Source organism: Pleurodeles waltl, chromosome 6 (assembly GCF_031143425.1).
Source record: "Pleurodeles waltl isolate 20211129_DDA chromosome 6, aPleWal1.hap1.20221129, whole genome shotgun sequence".
Lineage (NCBI taxonomy): Eukaryota > Metazoa > Chordata > Amphibia > Caudata > Salamandridae > Pleurodeles > Pleurodeles waltl.
In genome coordinates this window covers 326997925-327017523 of record NC_090445.1, presented here as the reverse complement: position 1 = coordinate 327017523, position 19599 = coordinate 326997925, and the positions used below count along the sequence as shown (strand labels likewise).

General features: G+C 49.5%; 1 protein-coding gene across 1 annotated transcript in view; it reads right to left on the bottom strand.

The window, feature by feature from the left end:
• The window catches only part of IPO4 (importin 4), a 1872953-nt gene that overhangs the window by 553491 nt on the left and 1299863 nt on the right, over positions 1-19599 (bottom strand). Inside the window, exon 25 of the mRNA XM_069238173.1 lies at positions 9181-9306. Within this exon, the coding sequence (XP_069094274.1) occupies positions 9181-9306 (126 nt within the window). The remainder of the gene's footprint in view (positions 1-9180; positions 9307-19599) is intronic.

Here is a 19599-nt window from a genome sequence, read left to right as displayed (position 1 = left end):
TCCTCCCCCTGGCTACCAGTATGTTCCTGGTCATCCTGAAGGAGGAGGCTCAGAAGAAACTTTTTATTGGGGTTCTTCCCTACATCTAGTTTTCTGTCTGAGCAAAGCCCCTTCAATTCCTTGAAGGTCATGCCCTCATAGGGCGTACTCATGACCTCAAAGCTAGGCCCAGCAGTAGACATGATGTAGTGTGAGTTACTGTAGTGTAATGAAAATCTAACCTTCCTAACCTCTAGTCTCATGAAAAGGAAAGTAAGAGACTTGAACCCTGTAACTAGGTATATGTGTATAGCTCTTGGTACAGAGTATTCTTTCTGGTGGGAAGCACCGGTGACAGAGAGATAAGGCAATTTGCAAGTACTTATCCCATCGCTGTACCACCAATGTAGGAGGCTAACTAGGAGACATGCAAAGCTCATGCAATTCCACTGTAGTGTCACAGTACTCACACACATGAAAGAAAATACTCAGTGTAAGAAAAATAAAGGTACTTTATTTTGGTGATACAAATGCCAAAAATAACAGAGACTATACTCCCTTAGGAGGTAAGCAATACACAAATTATATACAGCAGTATACAGAAATAGCTGAAAAACAGTTAGAAAACAGTGCGAACAATGAAAATCACAATAGTTAGAAATGGGCCGGGGGAACACAAACCATATACTAAAAAACAGGAATGTGAAAGTAGGTTTCCCACCTAGGCAAGTGCAGTGTGCAGAGGGGCGCTGGGAGTATTAGAAAACACCAAAGGTAAGTAATAGAACCCACCCCAGAGCCAAGGAATGCAGGAGTAAATCACAGTAACTTTTCTATAACACACAAGAACACTAGAAAGAAGATTATGCAAGAACCAGAAGAGACTCCAAGACAGCAACAATGGATTCCTGGACCTGAAGACCTGTGGAAGAAGGGGACCAAGTCCAACAAGCACTGAAGAGTCCAGGAAGAACAGGATCTCCTGCTAACCCGGATGAAGGTGCAAAAGAAGAAGCAACAGCGAGGATCAACAGTCAGTATTGCACCCAAGAAGACCGATGCAGGTTCCTAGTTGGTGCAAAAGATGTCCCACGCCAGATGGATGAATGCAGTCTAGTTTGCGTCACTGGATTCCGCCAACAAGCCTGGGCACATGCAAAACTCGCAGTCAGCGGAAAATAGCGCTGCCTGGGACCAGGAAGGACCTGGTGGACTCTACCCAGGAGAGGGAGCCAGAGGGGGCTCTCAGCAACTCAGAGAGCCCTCAGAAGGCCAGGCAGAACACACAGGAGTCCCACAGCACTGGGACAAAGAAGGTGCAAAAGGAGGCCAACACAGCACTACACAGAGGGATCCCACGCCACTGGAGAACCACTCAGGAAGCTGTGCGTCACAGGAAGGACTGCTGGGGGCCGGAGCTGCACGGAGCACAAAGAACTTCGTGGAAGGATGCCAACAAGCCTTGGCAACTGCAAAACATGCGGTGCACAGGGGTAATGTCTTGCGTTGGGAGGCAAGTTCTTACTTCCACCAAAGTTAGACAGCTGGACATCAGGACCACTTCAGTCCACCACCCATGTAGCTGGATCCACGCACTTCATCAGGAGAGGAGACCCACGCCACTGGTCGTCGCTGCAGAGGGATGCCTGCTGTAGCAGGGGAGTGACTCCATCACTCCAAGGGAGATTCCTTCGTTCTTCTGGTGCAGGCTGAAGACAGTCAGTCCTCAGAGGATGCATGCCCTGGAAACAGTTGCTGGCAGGAGCTGGAAATACAAAGTTGCAGAAGTCGTCTTTGCTTCTTTGTTGCAGTTTGTAGAGTTCCTGGAGGGTCTAGATACGGTTTCTTCGGTAAGAAGGTGAAGTAATGGATGCAGAGGATTCCTGCTGGAGTCTTGCAATCCGAATCTGAAGACCACCCAAGAGAGAGACCCTAAATAGCCTTGAAAGGGGGACTGGTCAGCTAACAGGCAAGCACCTATCAGGGGAGGGATCTGATGTCACCTGCTGTCACTGGCCACTCAGATGCTCCCAGAGCGCTATGCCAGTTTGGAATTTAAGATGGCAAAACCCAGTAACCCTCTGAAGGAGCTCAGAGCACCACTCCTGGGTTGGTGATGGACAGGAGAATGATCACTTTCCTTTCCTTTGTCCAGATTCGCTCCAGAGCAGGGACGAGGGGTCTCTGAACCGGTGTAGACTGGATTATGCAAGGAAGGTATCATCTGTGCCCTTCAAAGCATTTCCAGAGGCTTGGGGAGGCTATCCCTCCCAAGCCTGTAACACCAATTTCCAAAGGGAGAAGGTGTAACACCCCTCTCCTACAGGAAATCCTTTGTTCTGCCTTCCTGGGCTTGAACTGCTCAAGCAACAGGAGAACAGAAACCTGTCTGGGAGGTGGTAGCAGCTGGGGCTGCCTGGAAAACCTCAGAAGGCTGTAATGGCAGTACTAAGTGTCCTCTAAGGAGCCCCCTCAGTGCATGGAATCATATAACCAATGTTTGCAAAAGCCTTGGGGTATGATTCCAACATGTTCGATACCAAACATGCCTATGTTCGGAGTTATCATTATGTACCTGGACATAGGTAGTGACCTATGTCCAGTACACAGATAAAATAGCTTCCCCACACTCACAAAGTCTGGGAAAATGGTCCTGGAGGTCGTGGGGGCACCTCTGCTAGTGCAGGGGTGCCCCTCACACACAGGTTCTCTGCACCCTGCCTTTACGGCTGGAAGGCCTGCTATAGGAGTGACTTATAAGTGACCTGGTGCACTGTAAATGACAGTGAAAGGGTGCATGCACCTTTTCACGCAGGCTGCAATGGCAGTCCTGCAGAAGCCTTGGCATGGGCTTCCTATGGGTGGCAAAAGAAATGCTGCAACTCATAGGGATCCCCCAGAACCCCAATGCCCTGGGTACCTAGGTACCATATACTATGGACTTATAAGGGGGCACCAGTATGCCAATTTTGGGTGGAATACTGGGTTACCAGTATGCAGTGACAAAATTTAGAGGAGAGAGAGAGCATAATCACTTGGGTTCTGATTAGCAGGATCCCAGTGAACACAGTCAAACACACGGACATCAAGAAGAAAATGGGGGTAACCATGCCAAAAAGAGGGTACTTTCCTTCACAAGGGCACCATACTGGAGACCCTAGCTGTAAAAACAAAAACAGTTCTTCTAATCAACCTGTAGTAAATGCAGTTGCCAATCTCTAGATGGGATCAGAGGTGTGGCCTGACCATGTCAGTGACCCCACAAAGGTAACATTAGTCAGTGAGCGTGGAGTAGAAGTATCCTGTGCTGTCTGGCCAAGTAATATGCAAAAATACAGACAGCACCCTTTGATTAATGGGGAGAAAGTGGAGGCACTGAGGGACACAGGGGCTAGCATCACTATGGTGTCTCAGCACCTGGTCCCCACAACTCAATTCATGGTAGGGAGGTCTTATCCTGTCACCAATGCTGACAATGAGACAAAGTTCCCCCCCATGGCTATGATAACCTTTGATTAGGGGGGAGTAGTAGGGCAAAAAGACGTAGTTGTGTTCTCATCCATCCCAGTAGTTTGCCTGCTTGGAAATTACCTGGAGCACTCCCCCTGGGCTGATATAGAGCTAAAGACCCATGCAGAAATGACAGGGATCCCTAAGTGGGCATGGGTCAAGACAAGGGCACAAAGCAAACTTCAAGGAGAAGGAGAGCTGGATCCTGAAAAAGTGGATCAGCCTCCAAAGAGAAAAGGCAAGAAGACTGGGTGACCAGCTTCACAACAGATCACAAGACAAGACCCCTCTCCTCAGGAGGAGGAGGAGGAGTCACCCACCTTAGAGGGAACTGAGCCTGAGGAGCTTGGGCCTTACTACCCAGAGCTCTTGGACCCAGAGGGACCCTCTAGGGAAGGTCTATGCCAAGGACAAAGAGAGTGTCCCACTCGTGAAGGCCTGAGACAGCAAGCTGCTCAGGAGGAGCTAAGAAATGTCAGTGGTACTCACAGGTTCTACTGGGAGGAGGGACTCCTGTTCACTGAGGCCAGAGACATCAAGCCTGGGGCAACCAGGTGGGTGGTAGTGCCCCAGAAGTTCAGAGACTTCCTTCTCACTCTAGCCCATGACATCTCCTTAGTAGGGCATCCGGGCCAGAACAAGACATGGAGTAGGTTGGTTAACCAGTTCTACTGGCCAGGAATGTCCCAAAAAGTGAAGGACTTTTGTCAGTCCTGTCCCTCCTGCCAAGCCAGTGGCAAAGCAGGCGGGCACTTGAAGGTCCATTTAATTCCACTGCCTCTGGTTGGGGTTCCCTTTGAGAGGGTAGGGGTTGACATTGTTGGCCCCCTTGACCCTCCAACTGCATCAGGACATAGATACATTTTAATGGTAGTGGATACTGCCACTAGTTATCCTGAGGCTATTCCCCTTAGGAACATCACTGCACCTGCAGTGGCCAAAGCCCTCCTGGGTGTCTTTACCATGGCGGGGTTCCCAAAGGAGGTAGTATCGGACAAGGGGGTCAAACTTTATGTCTGCATACCTGAAACATGTGTGGTAGGAATGCGGAGTGACTTATAAATTCACTACCCCATACAATCCACAGACTAATGGGCTGGTAGAAAGGTTCAACCAGACCATAAAAGGCATGATTGGAGGACTCCCTGAAAAACTCAGAAGAAGATGGGATGTCCTACTTCCTTGCATGCTGTCTGCCTATAGAAGTGCCACAAAAGGGAGTAGGTTTTTCACCCTTTGAACTTTTGTTTGTGCACCCTGTTAGGGGACCACTGAGTCTTGTAAGTGAAGGCTGGGAGATACCTCTCAAAGAGCCCAAACAGGACATTGTGGAGTACGTGCTTGGCCTAAGTTCCAGAATGGCTGAGTACATGGAGAAAGCCAGCAGAAATCTTCAGGCCAGCCAAGAGCTTCAAAACCTTTGTTATGACCAAAAAGCTGCTATGGTGGAGTTCCAACCAGGGCCGAAAGTTTGGGTGTTGGAGCCTGTTGCTCCAAGGGCCCTCCAGCACAAATGACCCGGGCCGTATCCCATTCTTGAAAGAAAAGGGAAGGTCACTTATCTAGTGGACCTGGGCAGTCTGAAAACCCCCAAAATGATCATCATTCTCAACACCTAAAACTCTTCTTTGACAGAGCTGATGTGACCATGCTCATGGACATGGTCACAGATGAGGGACAGGAAGATGAGAGTGAAACTCTCCCGGATCTCCTCTCCAGCAATCCCCAAGATGGGTCTGTGGACGGAGTGATCTTGTCAGACACCCTCTCAGGACAACAGCGGACTGACTGCAGGAAAGTGCTCAACCAGTAGGCTGGGCTTTTTTCTCTGACCCCTGGTAAGACAAACTGGTGTAACCATGATGTGTAGACTGTTGACAGCCTGACTGTCAAAAACAAAATTTACAGACAGTCTGGCTATGTTAGTGAAAGCACAGAAGCTGAAGTCAAGAAAATGATGGATTTGGGTGTCATTGAACCATCAGAGGGCCCCTGGACCAGCCCAGTAGTGTTAGTCTCCAAACCTCACTCCAAGGGGGGCAAAAAAGATATGAGGTTTTGTGTGGACTACACGGGCCTCAACTCAGTAACCAAAACAGATGCACACCCAATTCCAACAGCTGATGAGCTCTTTGACAAACTAGGGGCAGCCAAGTATCTGAGTACTTTTGATTTAACATCAGGGTACTGGCAGATTGGCCAGACCCCAGGAGCAAAAGAGGTCAGTATTTTCTACTCCTAGTGGACATTATCAGTTCGCTGTTATGCCCTTTGGACTCAGAAATGCACCTTCCACAGGTTGGTGAACCAAGTCCTTGCTGGGCTGGAAGCTTTTAGTGGAGCTTACTTAGATGAAATAGCTGTCTACAGTTCCACCCGATCCACCTGGGAAAGGTCCTTGAGGCCCTGCAAAAGGAAAGCCTCACTATCAAGGCCAGTAAGTGTCAGATAGGGCAGGGAAAAGTTGTGTAACTGGGCCACCTGGTTGGTGGAGGCCAAGTACAACCTCTACAACCCCAACCCAAGATTCAGACTATTCTGGCTTGGAAAGCTCCTACAGCCCAGACACAAGTCAGGGCATTCCTTGGCTTGACTGGATATTATAGGAGGTTTGTGAAGGATTATGGCACAATAGTTGCCCCCTTCACAGAACCTATATCCAGAAAGATGCCCAGAAAAATCAACCGGACAGTGAGTTGTCAAGAGGTCTTTGGCACTCTGAAGAAAGCAATGTGCTCTGCTCCTGTACTACAAGCACCAGACTACTCAAGGGAATTCATAGTCCAGACAGATGCTTCAGAGTTGGGAATAGGAGCAGTCCTCTCCCAAAGGAATGATGATGGACATGACCAGCCAGTTGCTTTTATTAGCAAAAGCTACTCCCTAGGGAACATAAATGGAGTGCCATAGAGAGGGAAGCTTTTGCTGTGGTTTGGGCCCTGCAAAATTTGAGGCCATACTTTCACTTCACTGTTCAGACTGATCATCAGCCTCTCAGGTGGCTGTAACAAATGAAAGGTGAAAATCCTAAACTGCTTAGGTGGTCCATCTCCCTACAGGGAATTGACCTTAAAGTGGAACACAGACCTGGGACTGCCTATGCCAGCGCAGATGGCCTCTCCAGGTTCTTCCACTTAGAAGATGATGACTCATTAGGGAAAGGGTAGTCTCATTCTCTTTCGTTTGGGCGGAGGGTAGTGTGAGAGAAGGCCTCTTTTTGCATGGTTAGCCCCCACTTTTTGCCTGATGTTGATGTGTTCTAAAAGTTGGTAGTGCCCAGGGCCCCAGCTAACCAGGTTCCCTGGGCCAGAATTCTTTTCCAAAAGCTGTTGTGATGCTTGGCACAGTTGGATACACTCTTAATTATCCCCATAAGTCCCTAGTAAATGGGTACCCGGTACCCAGGGCAAGAGATAGTAAGAGCAGACCCCTGAGGGCAGCAGCACTGATTGCGCCACCCCCAAGGGTCCTGCACCCAGATGAACCCAGCACTGCCATTTCAGACTGAGTGTACTGGGGTAAACCTAAAAAGACATACCGACATGGCACACTCCCTTGTGCCCTGTCCACCATACACGGCATATGTTATGGGTAAGTCACCTCTCTAGCAGGCCGCCAAGCCCTAAGGTAGGGTGCACCATACTATATGTGAGGGAATAATTGCATTAGCAGTATGCCCCCTCTGGGTCCTTGCCAAACCTGGGACATAGTGAGTGAACAGAGCAGCCATTTTAATAAATCTACTGGACACTGGTCAAACACGATGGTCCCAGCTACATGATGGCTACTCTGCACCCTGGGTTGTTGGGTTTCAAACAAATCAGCATAGTAAATCCAAACTGGTGCCAGTGTTGGATTTAACCCTAAATGTACCCAGGGGTCACCTTAGAGGTGCCCCCTGCAAAAGCTAACCCTAACTGGCATAGTAACTGACTGGTTCCATCCAGCCTGCCACTCCAGACGGCCAATATACAAACCTGGGGGAGAGCCATGGCTCTCTGGTTTGTGAGACAATGCCCTTCCTAGGTGGAGGAGCTAACACCCCCTCCCTCAGGAATGGGCAACCCCCTGGTGGTGAGCTTCAAAGGGCTGCGGCCCCTGAAACTCGAGCCCCAGCCCTGCTGCTAGCAGCAGAGGGCTTCCTCCTTTGCAAACCCCCACTTTGGGAGGGAAAACAGACAAAGGGTAGGAGACGTGGCCTCACTGAGCATGCACCACCCCCAAGGGCGCGCATGCGAAGTGGACCAGCTCTCATTTTTCTCCATCTTGGAATGGGGAAAATAGCCAACCAGGTTTAGGGAAGTGATCCTTCTCACAGGAAGGGGTCACTGTAGTGGGTGTAGCCACCCAGGGGTAAGTGTCCCATTGGACACTACCAGGTTCCCCCTAAAACACCCACTAAATTCAGTATTTAGTGGTCTCCCCTAGACCAGGAATTTAGATTGAACAGGAAGAAAGAAGACAGCACCAAAGAAACCCGCCAGGACGAGAACCGAGGACCTGCTGCACCAGAAGAGGCTCCAAGACCCCTGCTTGCTGCACCAGAGTCACAACAATCGCCACTGTGGAGGAGCTGGATGCTGAACTGACCCCAAGAAACCCAGGGACCTCCAGACTTCACAAATCGCCCCAGATCTCCCTTCTGAGTAGAGGCCCCACTCTGCAAACCAACAAGCCAGTGAGGGTCACTTGACTGACCGATATCTCCTGAACCTGAAGTCACAGCCAGATCCAATGACACACCGACGACCGCCACAACAAACCCCGCAAGTGTGCAAAGTTTGGTGGCACTGCACCCTCTAGTGGCTGAAATTTCGGGAAAGAGCTCTGGCCCAGGCAACTTCTAGAACACATCAACATCAGGCAAAAACACCTGATGACCGTATCGGCAGGGATTGAACACTGTCTTGTGTGACGATATCCTTGATGCACCAGGAGTGTAGACACTCAAAAATCTTTGACAAAAAGTCAAAAAAAGACCAGTCATAAAGTGACTGAGGGGTAGTTGTTCTTCGATGATTGGCTAAATAACTGATGGCAGCGAACCAGGGCAGTGCCTATGTAGGTCCTGCGACGTCATATGCGGCGCGCACAGCGCGGCTAATGGACCCAGAGCTAACCGCCACCTGAAGGAGCGCCAGCGTACTGCTTGAGAAAAATCTCTCGATGCAGACTTGTGCCTGGGGAAATTCTAAGGTCCAGAATTTGCAACTAGAAGTCTCTATCAGATAAATTATTCACTAATGAGCCTATTTAATCTCAATTTCTTCAGTTATTTCCTGTCAAAGAAAATAATTAAGAATGGCTTTTCAGCCAAGCTATTTATCCAAGCTAGTTTTTTTTTCTAATTGCAGTTATTTGATAATATTACCAGAAGAAAATATTGACCTTAGCTAGAAAATGCATAAAACATGATCCTATATATAGTGAAGTGATTTTATGATTTTGGGTAATCAAGAAGCTCACGATACAGAATTCAAAATAACTGGTGACCTAAGACAGACAAACAGGAAAACAAACAAGTCCGGAAACGTGTAGGTGAAAAACACATAGTTGAACCACTACAGAAGACATGAGGGGAGTAAGACAGAGGGACAGGAGAGGAAGTGTGGAGGGATGTTGCAAAGAGAAACAGAGGAGATAAAAAGAAAACCATGGTCTAGAGCTGGCAGCTCATAAAGCTTCACTTACTGTCTTACTGAGTAGGAGGGGGAGAAATCCTGCGAAAAATGGAGCAAAAGCTTCACCGCCAACTGCAGCTGCCACCAAGGGTATGCCCTCGCCTGCGTACTCCACCAACATGGCATCAAATTCGGCCTACAAAAAACAAAGGAGTCTATCAATCTTAGGTGAGGGACTAGGACACTGCTCAGTTTTAACCATAATAGATGCATGTGCAGAGGTTAAGAGCTGAGGAATCCCTTTTGCTCTTCAGCTGTGATCCTGGGTGTGAAGCAAATGTTAAAGTATAGCTATGATCCTTCATGAGGAGCCCAAAGCTCAGGAACAGAAATATTCCTTTGTGTAGGAAAAAGACCCTTTTTGGCATGGTTACTGCCCCTTTTTGCCTGGTACATGATGTGATTTCCACTAAAAGTGCACTGGGATCCTGCTAACCAGATCTCCAGTGCCAGATCTATTTTCCAACATTATACAGTTGTTTCCACCATATGGCCCAACTTTTAGCACCTTCTGTAGGTCCCTAGTAAATGTTACCCTGTTACCTAGAACCTGGGGTACTAAAGAAGGCCCTCAGGGGCTGCAGCACAAATTGTGCCACCCTAAGGGAACCCTCACCAAACATGAACAGTGATGCCATCACAGGCTGTGTGTCTTGGTGCAGACAAAAGTGACAACGAGCAAGTTACTTACCTTCGGTAACGCTTTTTCTGGTGGATACATTAGCTACATGTGGATTCCTCACCTAATGAATTCTCCCCATGCGTAGCATTCGATGGAAACTTCTCTCTCTAGCTCTGCACGTCGGTGAGGACGTCACAATTGCCCGGCTCCATGTGACGTCATCGTGGCAATAAGAGGTCCTTGCCGCCGTGCTGACGTCAGTTCACACCACTTTTGACGTGCCTTTGAAACACATAGTGAACATCGATAATTCACACCCTTCAGGATTTTACAAAAATAAACTTTATAGAGAACCTTCACGTAAAAACTTCTCCACAACTCCTTAAAAAGGAGCATACCATCATGAATAGTCTGCAAAATTGAAAATAGTCTGAAAAACAACTATATATATATATATATATATATATATATATAGAAACATTGAAATCAAAGCACTGAAGTGCACACCCAAGGAGATCCTGGCATGACCAGACAAACGGGGAGGTGGGAGGGACCTTGAGGAATCCACAGTTAGCTAATGTATACACCAGAAAAAGCGTTACCAAAGGTAAGTAACTTGCTCTTCTGATGGATACAACTACCTGTGGATTCCTCACCTAATGAATAGAGTCCCAAAGCAGTACCACCTCAGAGGAGGGTGTCTGTCTGGTCAAACCCGGAACTCCTGCAGCACAGACCGCGCAAAATGGCCATCCCTCCGCACCTCCGCACACAAACAATAATGCTTCACAAAGGTGTGGAGGGAAGACCAAGTGGCGGCCTTACAGATGTTCACCATCGGAACACCTCTGGCCAGAGCTGATGAGGTCGACTTGGCCCTGGTGGAATGGGCTCGGATCCCCTCAGGAGGATCCTTCTTTGACAATGAGTAACATATTTTTATACAAAGAACGACCCACCTGGAGAGTGTTTTCTTGTGGACGGCCTTCCCATTCCTCTTCCCCACGTATCTGATAAAGAGTTTTTCATCCAACCGGAACTCTCTCGTCCTGTCGATAAAAAAGCCGAGAGCCCTCCTAAGGTCCAGACGATGGAGTCTTTCCTCCTCCTTAGATGGATGCGGAGGAGGGTAGAACGTCGAGAGAGTTATTGACTGTCCCAAGTGAAATGGAGACACCACCCTGGGGAGGAAAGCCACCCTGGTCCTCAAAACCACCTTGTCCTTATAAAAAGTCGTGAAAGGCGGGTGAACAGAGAGAGCCTGCAATTCACTAACACGTCTGGCCGACGTAATGGCTATCAAAAACACAGTTTTGAAAAATAAATACCTTAAAGTGCATGAATGAAGTGGATCAAAGGGGGAGCCATTCAGAAAAGTCAACACCAAATTAAGATCCCACTGCGGCATAATAAAAGGCATGGGAGGAAATCTATTAGTAAGTCCCCTCAAAAATTGCAAAACTAAGGGAGATTTGAATAAAGAAGGCTGATCTGGAAGATATAAAAAAGCCGAAAGGGCCGAAAGATAACCTATAACAGTGGCCACAGCACAACCACACTGAGCCAACGACAATGCAAACAATAAAATATTGGAAAGATGGGCACTTAAGGGATCACTTTTCTTCTCTAAACACCAACGAACAAAATTAGCCTACCTACTCCCATAGACCGACTTGCTGGAGTGTCGCCTGGCCGATAAAAGAACGTCCACCACCTCTCGTGGGAGAGAATAGGAACTCAGGTTGCCCCGTTCAATCTCCAGCCATGAAGGTGCAGGCTCTGGAGGTGGGGGTGTAGCACCTGCCCATGCGACTGCGAGAGGAGGTCTGCCCTGAGAGGGAGACGGAGCGGAGGGCACAGTGAGAGTCAGAGTAGGTCTGCATACCACACCCTTCGTGGCCAATCCGGAGCTATTAGAATGACTTGGGCCCGGTCCTGGCGAATCTTCCTCAAAACCTGAGGAATCAAGAGTATGGGGGGAAAAGCATAAAGCAACTGGTCGCACCAGGGCATCTGAAACGCGCCCCCCAACTCTCCTTGCATCGGATACCGAAGGCTGCAGAACGACGGACAGTGCGCGTCCTCGCGAGTGGCAAACAGGTCTATTCGGGGAAAACCCCACATCCGAAAGATGTAAAGAACCAGATCCGGATGCAGGCGCCACTCGTGGTCGTTCGAGAAGCAGCGACTGAGTCTGTCTGCACGTACGTTTTGGACCCCGGCCAAATGGTTTGCCACTACGCAAAGCCGATGGTCCTGAGCCCAGGACCACAGTCGTAGAGCCTCTCTGCAAAGAAGGTAAGACCCTACACCCCCCTGTTTGTGGATATACCACATCACGGTCGTGTTGTCTGTCAGAATCTGAACTGACTGACCGCAAAGGGAAGGGAGGAAGACCTTGAGGGACAAACAAATCGCCCGCAGCTCTAGCAGATTGATATGAAACCTCTGTTCTAATGGAGACCAACGACCCTTGATCTCCAGATCCTCCAGATGAGCTCCCCACCCTAAGGTGGAGGCATCCATTATCACTGTGGTCACTGGAGTTGGCTGCGAAAACAGCTTTCCTTGAGAAAGGTTGCCTTCCGCAGCCCACCATTGGAGAGCAGCTGCAGTGTCTCTGGAGATCTTTATCGACTCCCCGAGATCTCCTCTGTGCTGAAACCACTGCTTGCGGAGGCACCACTGAAGAGCCCTCATATGCCAGCATGCATGAGTGACAAACAGAACGCAAGAAGCGAACAGACCGAGCAGACGAAGGACCTTGAGGACTGGAATTACCGCTCCTTCTTGAAACATTGTAGCCAACTCCTGCATGTCCCGTATCTGCTGTTGCGAAGGAAAGGCCTGATTCAATGTCGTGTCCAGTACTGCCCCTATGAACAGGAGGCGTTGAGAGGGCTCTAGGTGAGACTTGGGAAAATTTATTGAAAAACCCAGACTGAACAACAACTGGGTTGTCAGCTGCAGATGATGCAACACAAGCCCCGGAGACTCGGCTTTGATCAACCAATCGTCCAGGTAAGGGAATACTGCTACTCCCTTCCTCCTGAGGTGTGCTGCAACAACTGCCATCACCTTCGTGAAGACCCGAGGTGCGGAAGTAAGACCAAAAGGAAGGACCGCAAACTGATAGTGTTGTGACCCTACCACAAACCGGAGATACTTACTGTGCGACTTGAGAATGGAAAATAAGCATCCTGCAAATCACCATCCAATTCTCCTTGTTCAACCCCAAAAGCACCTGTGCCAGAGTCAGCATTTTGAATTTCTCCTGTTTGAGGAACCAATTTAAAATACTCAGGTCCAAAATAGGCCTCAGACGACCATCCTTTTTGGGGATCAGGAAGTACATGGAATAACACCCCTGATCCCCTTTCTTGCTCTGGAACCAACTCCACTGCGCCCTTCAATAATAGGGAGAGAACCTCCTGTTCTAACAACAGGAGATGATCTTCTGAACAAAAGAAAGGACGGGGAGGGAAAGGAAAGGAGGAGGAATCTCCCGAAAGGGAAGGGTGTAACCTTTTCTTACCAAACTGATGACCCAGGAATCTGTTGTTATGGACTCCCATATGGAAAGAAAAAGAGAAAGCCTCACCCCTACCGGAGAGGTATGAGAGACAATGGCAAGAGGACTAGGGCTGCTTTCCTTGAGTTAACCCTCCAGAGGAAGAGGAAGGGTGCTGCTGTTGGGTGGCCCCTCTTGTGCGGACTCTACCCCGCTCCCTGAACGATCGATAAGGGAGGCTGGAGGACTGCTGCCCCGGCTGCTGTGACCTCCCACGAAAGGAAGCCCCTCTACCAAAAACTCGCAGCCATCTAAAAGATCGAAACGGGGTGGAAGCAGCCTGCAGACCCAAAGATCTAGCAGTGGCCCTACATTCTTTAAAGCGCTCTAGCGCAGAGTCTGCTTTTGAACCAAATAGTTTGCCCCATCAAAAGTCAGATCTAATAGCGTAGTCTGGACGTCAGATGAAAATCCGGAAGTGCGTAACCACGCCTGCCGGCAACGGAAGTCCCCATGGTTCTTGCAATAGAGTCCGTGGTATCCAGCCCTGTCTGAATAACTTGCGTAGCCGCCGCCTGAGCATCCGAAAGAAGGCTACGCAAGTCCTGGGGAATATCTGGAAGAACAGTCTTTGTCGCATCCATTATAGCATGGATATAACTGCCAAGAATACAAGTCGCATTGGCAAACTTTAGAGCCATGCTGCAAGATGAAAACACCTTCTTGGCCGATTGGTCCATCCGCTGGGATTCCCGGTCCGATGGTACTCCCGGGAACGAACTAGGGGTCGACCTCGAAGAGCAGGATGCTTGCACCATCAAGCTCTCTGGTGAAGGGTGTTTAGACAAAAACTCCGGGTCCCCAGGCGCAGATCTATAACGCCTGGCCACTGACCTACTAACAGCCGAAGAGGTGACCAGCTTCTTCCAAACCTCTTCGATCGGATCCATCAGGGCCTCATTAAATGGCAGAAGGGGATCCGCCATGGCTGTAGCAGGATGCAAAACTTCAGTCAATAGGTTGGTCTTAACCTGCGCTGTTGGTAAGGGAAGATCAAGAAATGCTGCGGCCTTCCTAATCACCGAGTGGTAAGAGGCTGCCTCCTCTGTATATTCACCCGGGGAGGCCAGGTCATACTCTGGAGAAGTGTCAAGACCACTTGCAGTGTCCAGCCTGGGGAAGTCACCTTGGGGGATCAGTGATCTCCCGATCTTCGAGGAATTGCTGTTGATATTCCCTCTCTTCTAGCAGTCTAAGGGCCTTTCAACGAGACCTCAACTTAGCTTCAAGCCCTGGCGTCAACATGGAGCGCAACAACGTCGGTGAATGGCGCCGGGAAGGCATCATGATAGGTTCTCCGGATCCACCCGACGCCGCAGATGGATCCATCGGCGCCATGGACAAGGCACCCGCATCGGACGCTGACATCCGACCTCTAGGCTCCATCACTCCGACACCGGCGTCGAAGGTCTCTCCCTCGACGTCAAGGGCTGCGCTGCCGGCATAGGGGCCTGACCTGAGTTTCCAGCCGAACAAAATGGCATAAACGGCGTCGGCTTATATGGAGCCGGAACGCCGAGATTGAATGTCAGGGGACCAGTGGGGCCAGCTGGCGCACCACCTCCAGGAGCCATATTTTGAAAAATGGCAAACATGGTGTAAGGAAATGCCTCCTTGGCATGGTTACCCCCTGACTTTTTGCCTTTGCTGATGCCAAGTTATGATTTGAAAGTGTGCTGAGGCCTGCTAATCAGGCCCCAGCACCAGTGTTCTTTCCCTAACCTGTACTTTTGTTTCCACAACTGGCACACCCTGGCATCCAGGTAAGTCCCTTGTAACTGGTACCTCTGGTACCAAGGGCCCTGATGCCAGGGAAGGTCTCTAAGGGCTGCAGCATGTCTTATGCCACCCTGGGGACCCCTCACTCAGCACAGAGACACTGCTTGCCAGCTTGTGTGTGCTACTGGGGATAAAAAGACAAAGTCGACATGGCACTCCCCTCAGGGTGCCATGCCAACCTCACACTGGCTACAGGTATAGATAAGTCACCCCTCTAGCAGGCCTTACAGCCCTAAGGCAGGGTGCACTATACCATAGGTGAGGGCATAAGCGCATGAGCACTATGCCCCTACAGTGTCTAAGCAAAACCTTAGACATTGTAAGTGCAGGGTAGCCATAAGAGTATATGGTCTGGGAGTCTGTCATGCACGAGCTCCACAGCACCATAATGGCTACACTGAAAACTGTGAAGTTTGGTATCAAACTTCTCAGCACAATAAATGCACACTGATGCCAGTGTACATTTTATTGTAACATACACCCCATAGGGCACCTTAGAGGTGCCCCCTGAAACCTTAACCGCTACCAGTGTGGGCTGACTAGTTTTAGCAGCCTGCCACACACCAGACATGTTGCTGGCCACATGGGGAGAGTGCCTTTGTCACTCTGTGGCTAGTAAAGCCTGTACTAGGTGGAGGTGCTTCTCACCACCCACTGCAGGAACTGTAACACCTGGCGGTGAGCCTCAAAGGCTCGCCCCCTTTGTTACAGCACCCCAGGGCACTCCAGCTAGTGGAGTTGCCTGCTCCCTCCGGCCACGGCCCCGCTTTTGGCAGCAAGGCCGGAGGAGATAATGAGAAAAACAAGGAGGAGTCACTGGCCAGTCAGGACAGCCCCTAAGGTGTCCTGAGCTGAGGTGACTCTGACTTTTAAAAATCCTCCATCTTGCAGATGGAGGATTCCCCCAATAGGGATAGGGATAGGAATGTGCCCCCCTCCACTCAGGGAGGAGGCACAAAGAGGGTGTAGCCACCCTCAGGGCTAGTAGCCATTGGCTACTAACCCCCCAGACCTAAACACACCCCTAAATTCAGTATTTAGGGGCTCCCAGAACACAGCAAGATAGATTCCTGCAACCTAAGACGAAGAAGGACTGCTGAGCTGAAAAACCTGCAGAGAAGACGGAGACACCAACTGCTTTGGCCCCAGCTCTACCGGCCTGTCTCCCCACTTCTAAAGACACTGCTCCAGCGACGCGTTCCACAGGGACCAGCGACCTCTGAAGCCTCAGAGGACTGCCCTGCATCTAGAAGGACCAAGAACTCCTGAGGACAGCGGCTCTGTTCCACAAACACTGCAACTTTGTAACAAAGAAGCAACTTTGAAACAACACATGTTTCCTGCCGGAAGCGTGAGACTTTGCACTCTGCACCCGACGCCCCCAGCCCGACCTGTGGAGAACAAACACCACAGGGAGGACTCCCCGGCGACTACGAGACCGTGAGTAGCCAGAGTTGACCCCCCTGAGCCCCCACAGCGACGCCTGCAGAGGGAATCCTGAGGCTCCCCCTGACCGCGACTGCCTGCTTCAAAGACCCGACACCTGGTAAAGACACTGCATCCGCAGCCCCCAGGACCTGAAGGATCCGACCTCCAGTGCAGGAGCGACCCCCAGGTGGCCCTCTCCCTTGCCCAGGTGGTGGCTACCCCGAGGAGCCCCCCCCTTGCCTGCATCGCTGAAGAGACCCGTTGGTCTCCCATTGAAATCTATTGCGAACCCAACACCTGTTTGCACACTGCACCGGCCGCCCCCGTGCGCTGAGGGTGTACTTTTTGTGCTGACTTGTGTCCCCCCCGGTGCCCTACAAAACCCCCCTGGTCTGCCCTCCAAAGACGCGGGTAATTACCTGCTGGAAGACTGGAACCGGGGCACCCCCTTCTCCATTGAAGCCTATGCGTTTTGGGCACCACTTTGACCTCTGCACCTGACCGGCCCTGAGCTGTTGGTGTGGTAACTTTGGGGTTGCCCTGAACCCCCAACGGTGGGCTACCTTGGACCCAACTTTGAACCCCGTAGGTGGTTCACTTACCTGCAAAAACTAACACTTACCTCCCCCAGGAACTGTTGAAAATTGCACTGTCTAGTTTTAAAATAGCTATATGCCATTTGTGTGAAAACTGTATATACTATTTTGCTAATTCAAAGTTTCTAAAGTTCCTAAGTGAAGTACCTTTCATTTAAAGTATTGTTTGTAAATCTTGAACCTGTAATTCTTCAAATAAACTAAGAAAATATATTTTTCTATACAAAAACCTATTGGCCTCGAATTGTCTCTGAGTGTGTTACTCATTTATTGCCTGTATGTGTACAACAAATGCTTAACACTACCCTCTGATAAGCCTACTGCTCGACCACACTACCACAAAATGGAGCATTAGAATTATCTCTTTTTGCCACTATCTTACCTCTAAGGGGAACCCTTGGACTCTGTGCATGCTATTTCTTACTTTGAAATAGTACATACAGAGCCAACTTCCTACACATGGCATTAAGAAATGCCGCCGGATCCATACCCGGAGCCGGGAACGAAGGATAACCCTGCGGAGCTGGAGCCGGAGCCGGTGCCGGGCTGGACTCTTCAGCGTCTGGATGCACCGGCGAAGCCAGATGACTCTGAGGCTCCACGACTTCGAAGACTGACGGCGCCGGTGACGTTTACGGTGTCGCAGGTTGAGGGGACACCGTCAGACTCACTTCCCAAGACTTGCAGCGCCGAGACGATGGAGACCTCCATGCCGAACGACTCCTGGACCGATGACGGGAGTCACGATGACACCCCTTCTTGTGAGACGATTTTACTGAAGAGGACCGATGGTGCCGCTTCCTCTCCTTCTTGAACCTCGCAAAGAATAGCTTCGCCTCACGCTCCTTCAACGCCTTCTGATTCATCTTCTGGCAGGATCCGCATTCTTGGACGTCGTGATCCGAACTGAGGCACCAAAACCAATCGTTGTGTGGATCAGTCACCGACATGCGACCTCCACATTCCCTACAGGGCTTGAAACCCGACTTCTTTGGAGCCGACATCGCGGAAATAAACAAAGTATCCCTTCCGAAGAGCTAACGATACAGGTAACAGAAAAGTAACCGTTATCGAAGGCACGGAAAAAAGGGAACTGACGTCAGCACGGCGGCGAGGACCTCTTATTGCCACGATGACGTCACACGGAGCCGCGTGGAGTCGGGCAATTGTGACGTCCTCGACGACGTACAGAGCTAAAGAGAGAAGTTTCCGTCGAATGCTACGCATGGGGAGAATTCATTAGGTGAGGAATCCACAGGTAGTTGTATCCATCAGAAACAACCTGTCATACATCCCTCTGTGCCAGGTCACCTACCACTTCATGTTTTGGTAAGTCACACCTACAGAAGGCCTTTCAGTCCTAAGGCAGAGTGCATTGTATCACATTTGAGGACATATCTGCATGAGCAGTTATGCCCCTGCTATGTCTTTGTTGATTCTTACACATTGTAAGTGGACAGGGAAGCCATTTTGAATATGTGTGCTGGACAGTGGTCAATACGAGTGTGTCAGGAATAAGACTGTGTGTGGTCCAGGTCCCGCCCTGACCTCCAATTCGTGCATTGGCAGCATTTCAAGTGTGCTGCTATTTATCCCCTCTTTCTCCAGGCATTGCTTTCCCTGTGGTAAAGCTCATTTAGCTGCAGGGTCAGGGCATTGGTGGACACAATGTACTTATCAGTGGCATTCTGTGAATGGACTACAACTCTCGAGGATTTTGGGGCATTGGCAGGCCTATAAAGCCCAGCCACACCCAAGCACATTGCTCACTATTTTGGAGACTCCGGTTCTGCCTGACCTCGTAGAGTCTTCTCTTCAGGAAACGAGCTGAGTTGCAGCAGTGCAGAGAGTTTGTGTTTCTAGTCGGATCCATAATAACGAGTGGGTCGTACTCGTGGCGGTAAGGTCAATCGGAGGGCTTTGTTTTACCAGCCTTGAAAGGCATTTCAGCTAAAAAGGGCATTTCAGTTATAAGACAAGCGCTCTAATTGCAAAAGAGAAAAGCGCTTCAATTACGAAAGAGAAAAAACATGAAAAAAGTGCTTCACTTACAAAAGAAAGAGGTTTAAGGAAAGCGCTTTAATTACAAAAGAGAAAAGCGTTTCAGTTACAAAAAAGAAAAGCGCTTTAGGTATAAAACAGAAAAGGCATGAAAAAAGAGGCGCTCCAGTTACAAAAGAGAAAAGTATGAATAAAGCGATTCAGTTACAAAGGAGAAAAGCACTTCAGTTGCAAAAGAGAAAAAGCATGAACAAAGCACTTCAGTTACAAAAGAGAAAAGCATGTTGATAAGTTTATTTCTTTTTTTGGATGCAAAGTATGTGAGGTACATGTTTTAATCTTTGTGGAATCCTTTGCCGAGATTTTGACATTAATTTAATGAAAGCATATTTGTATTTGGCTCTGATACTGAGGACGCTGTTTTGAAGGAGC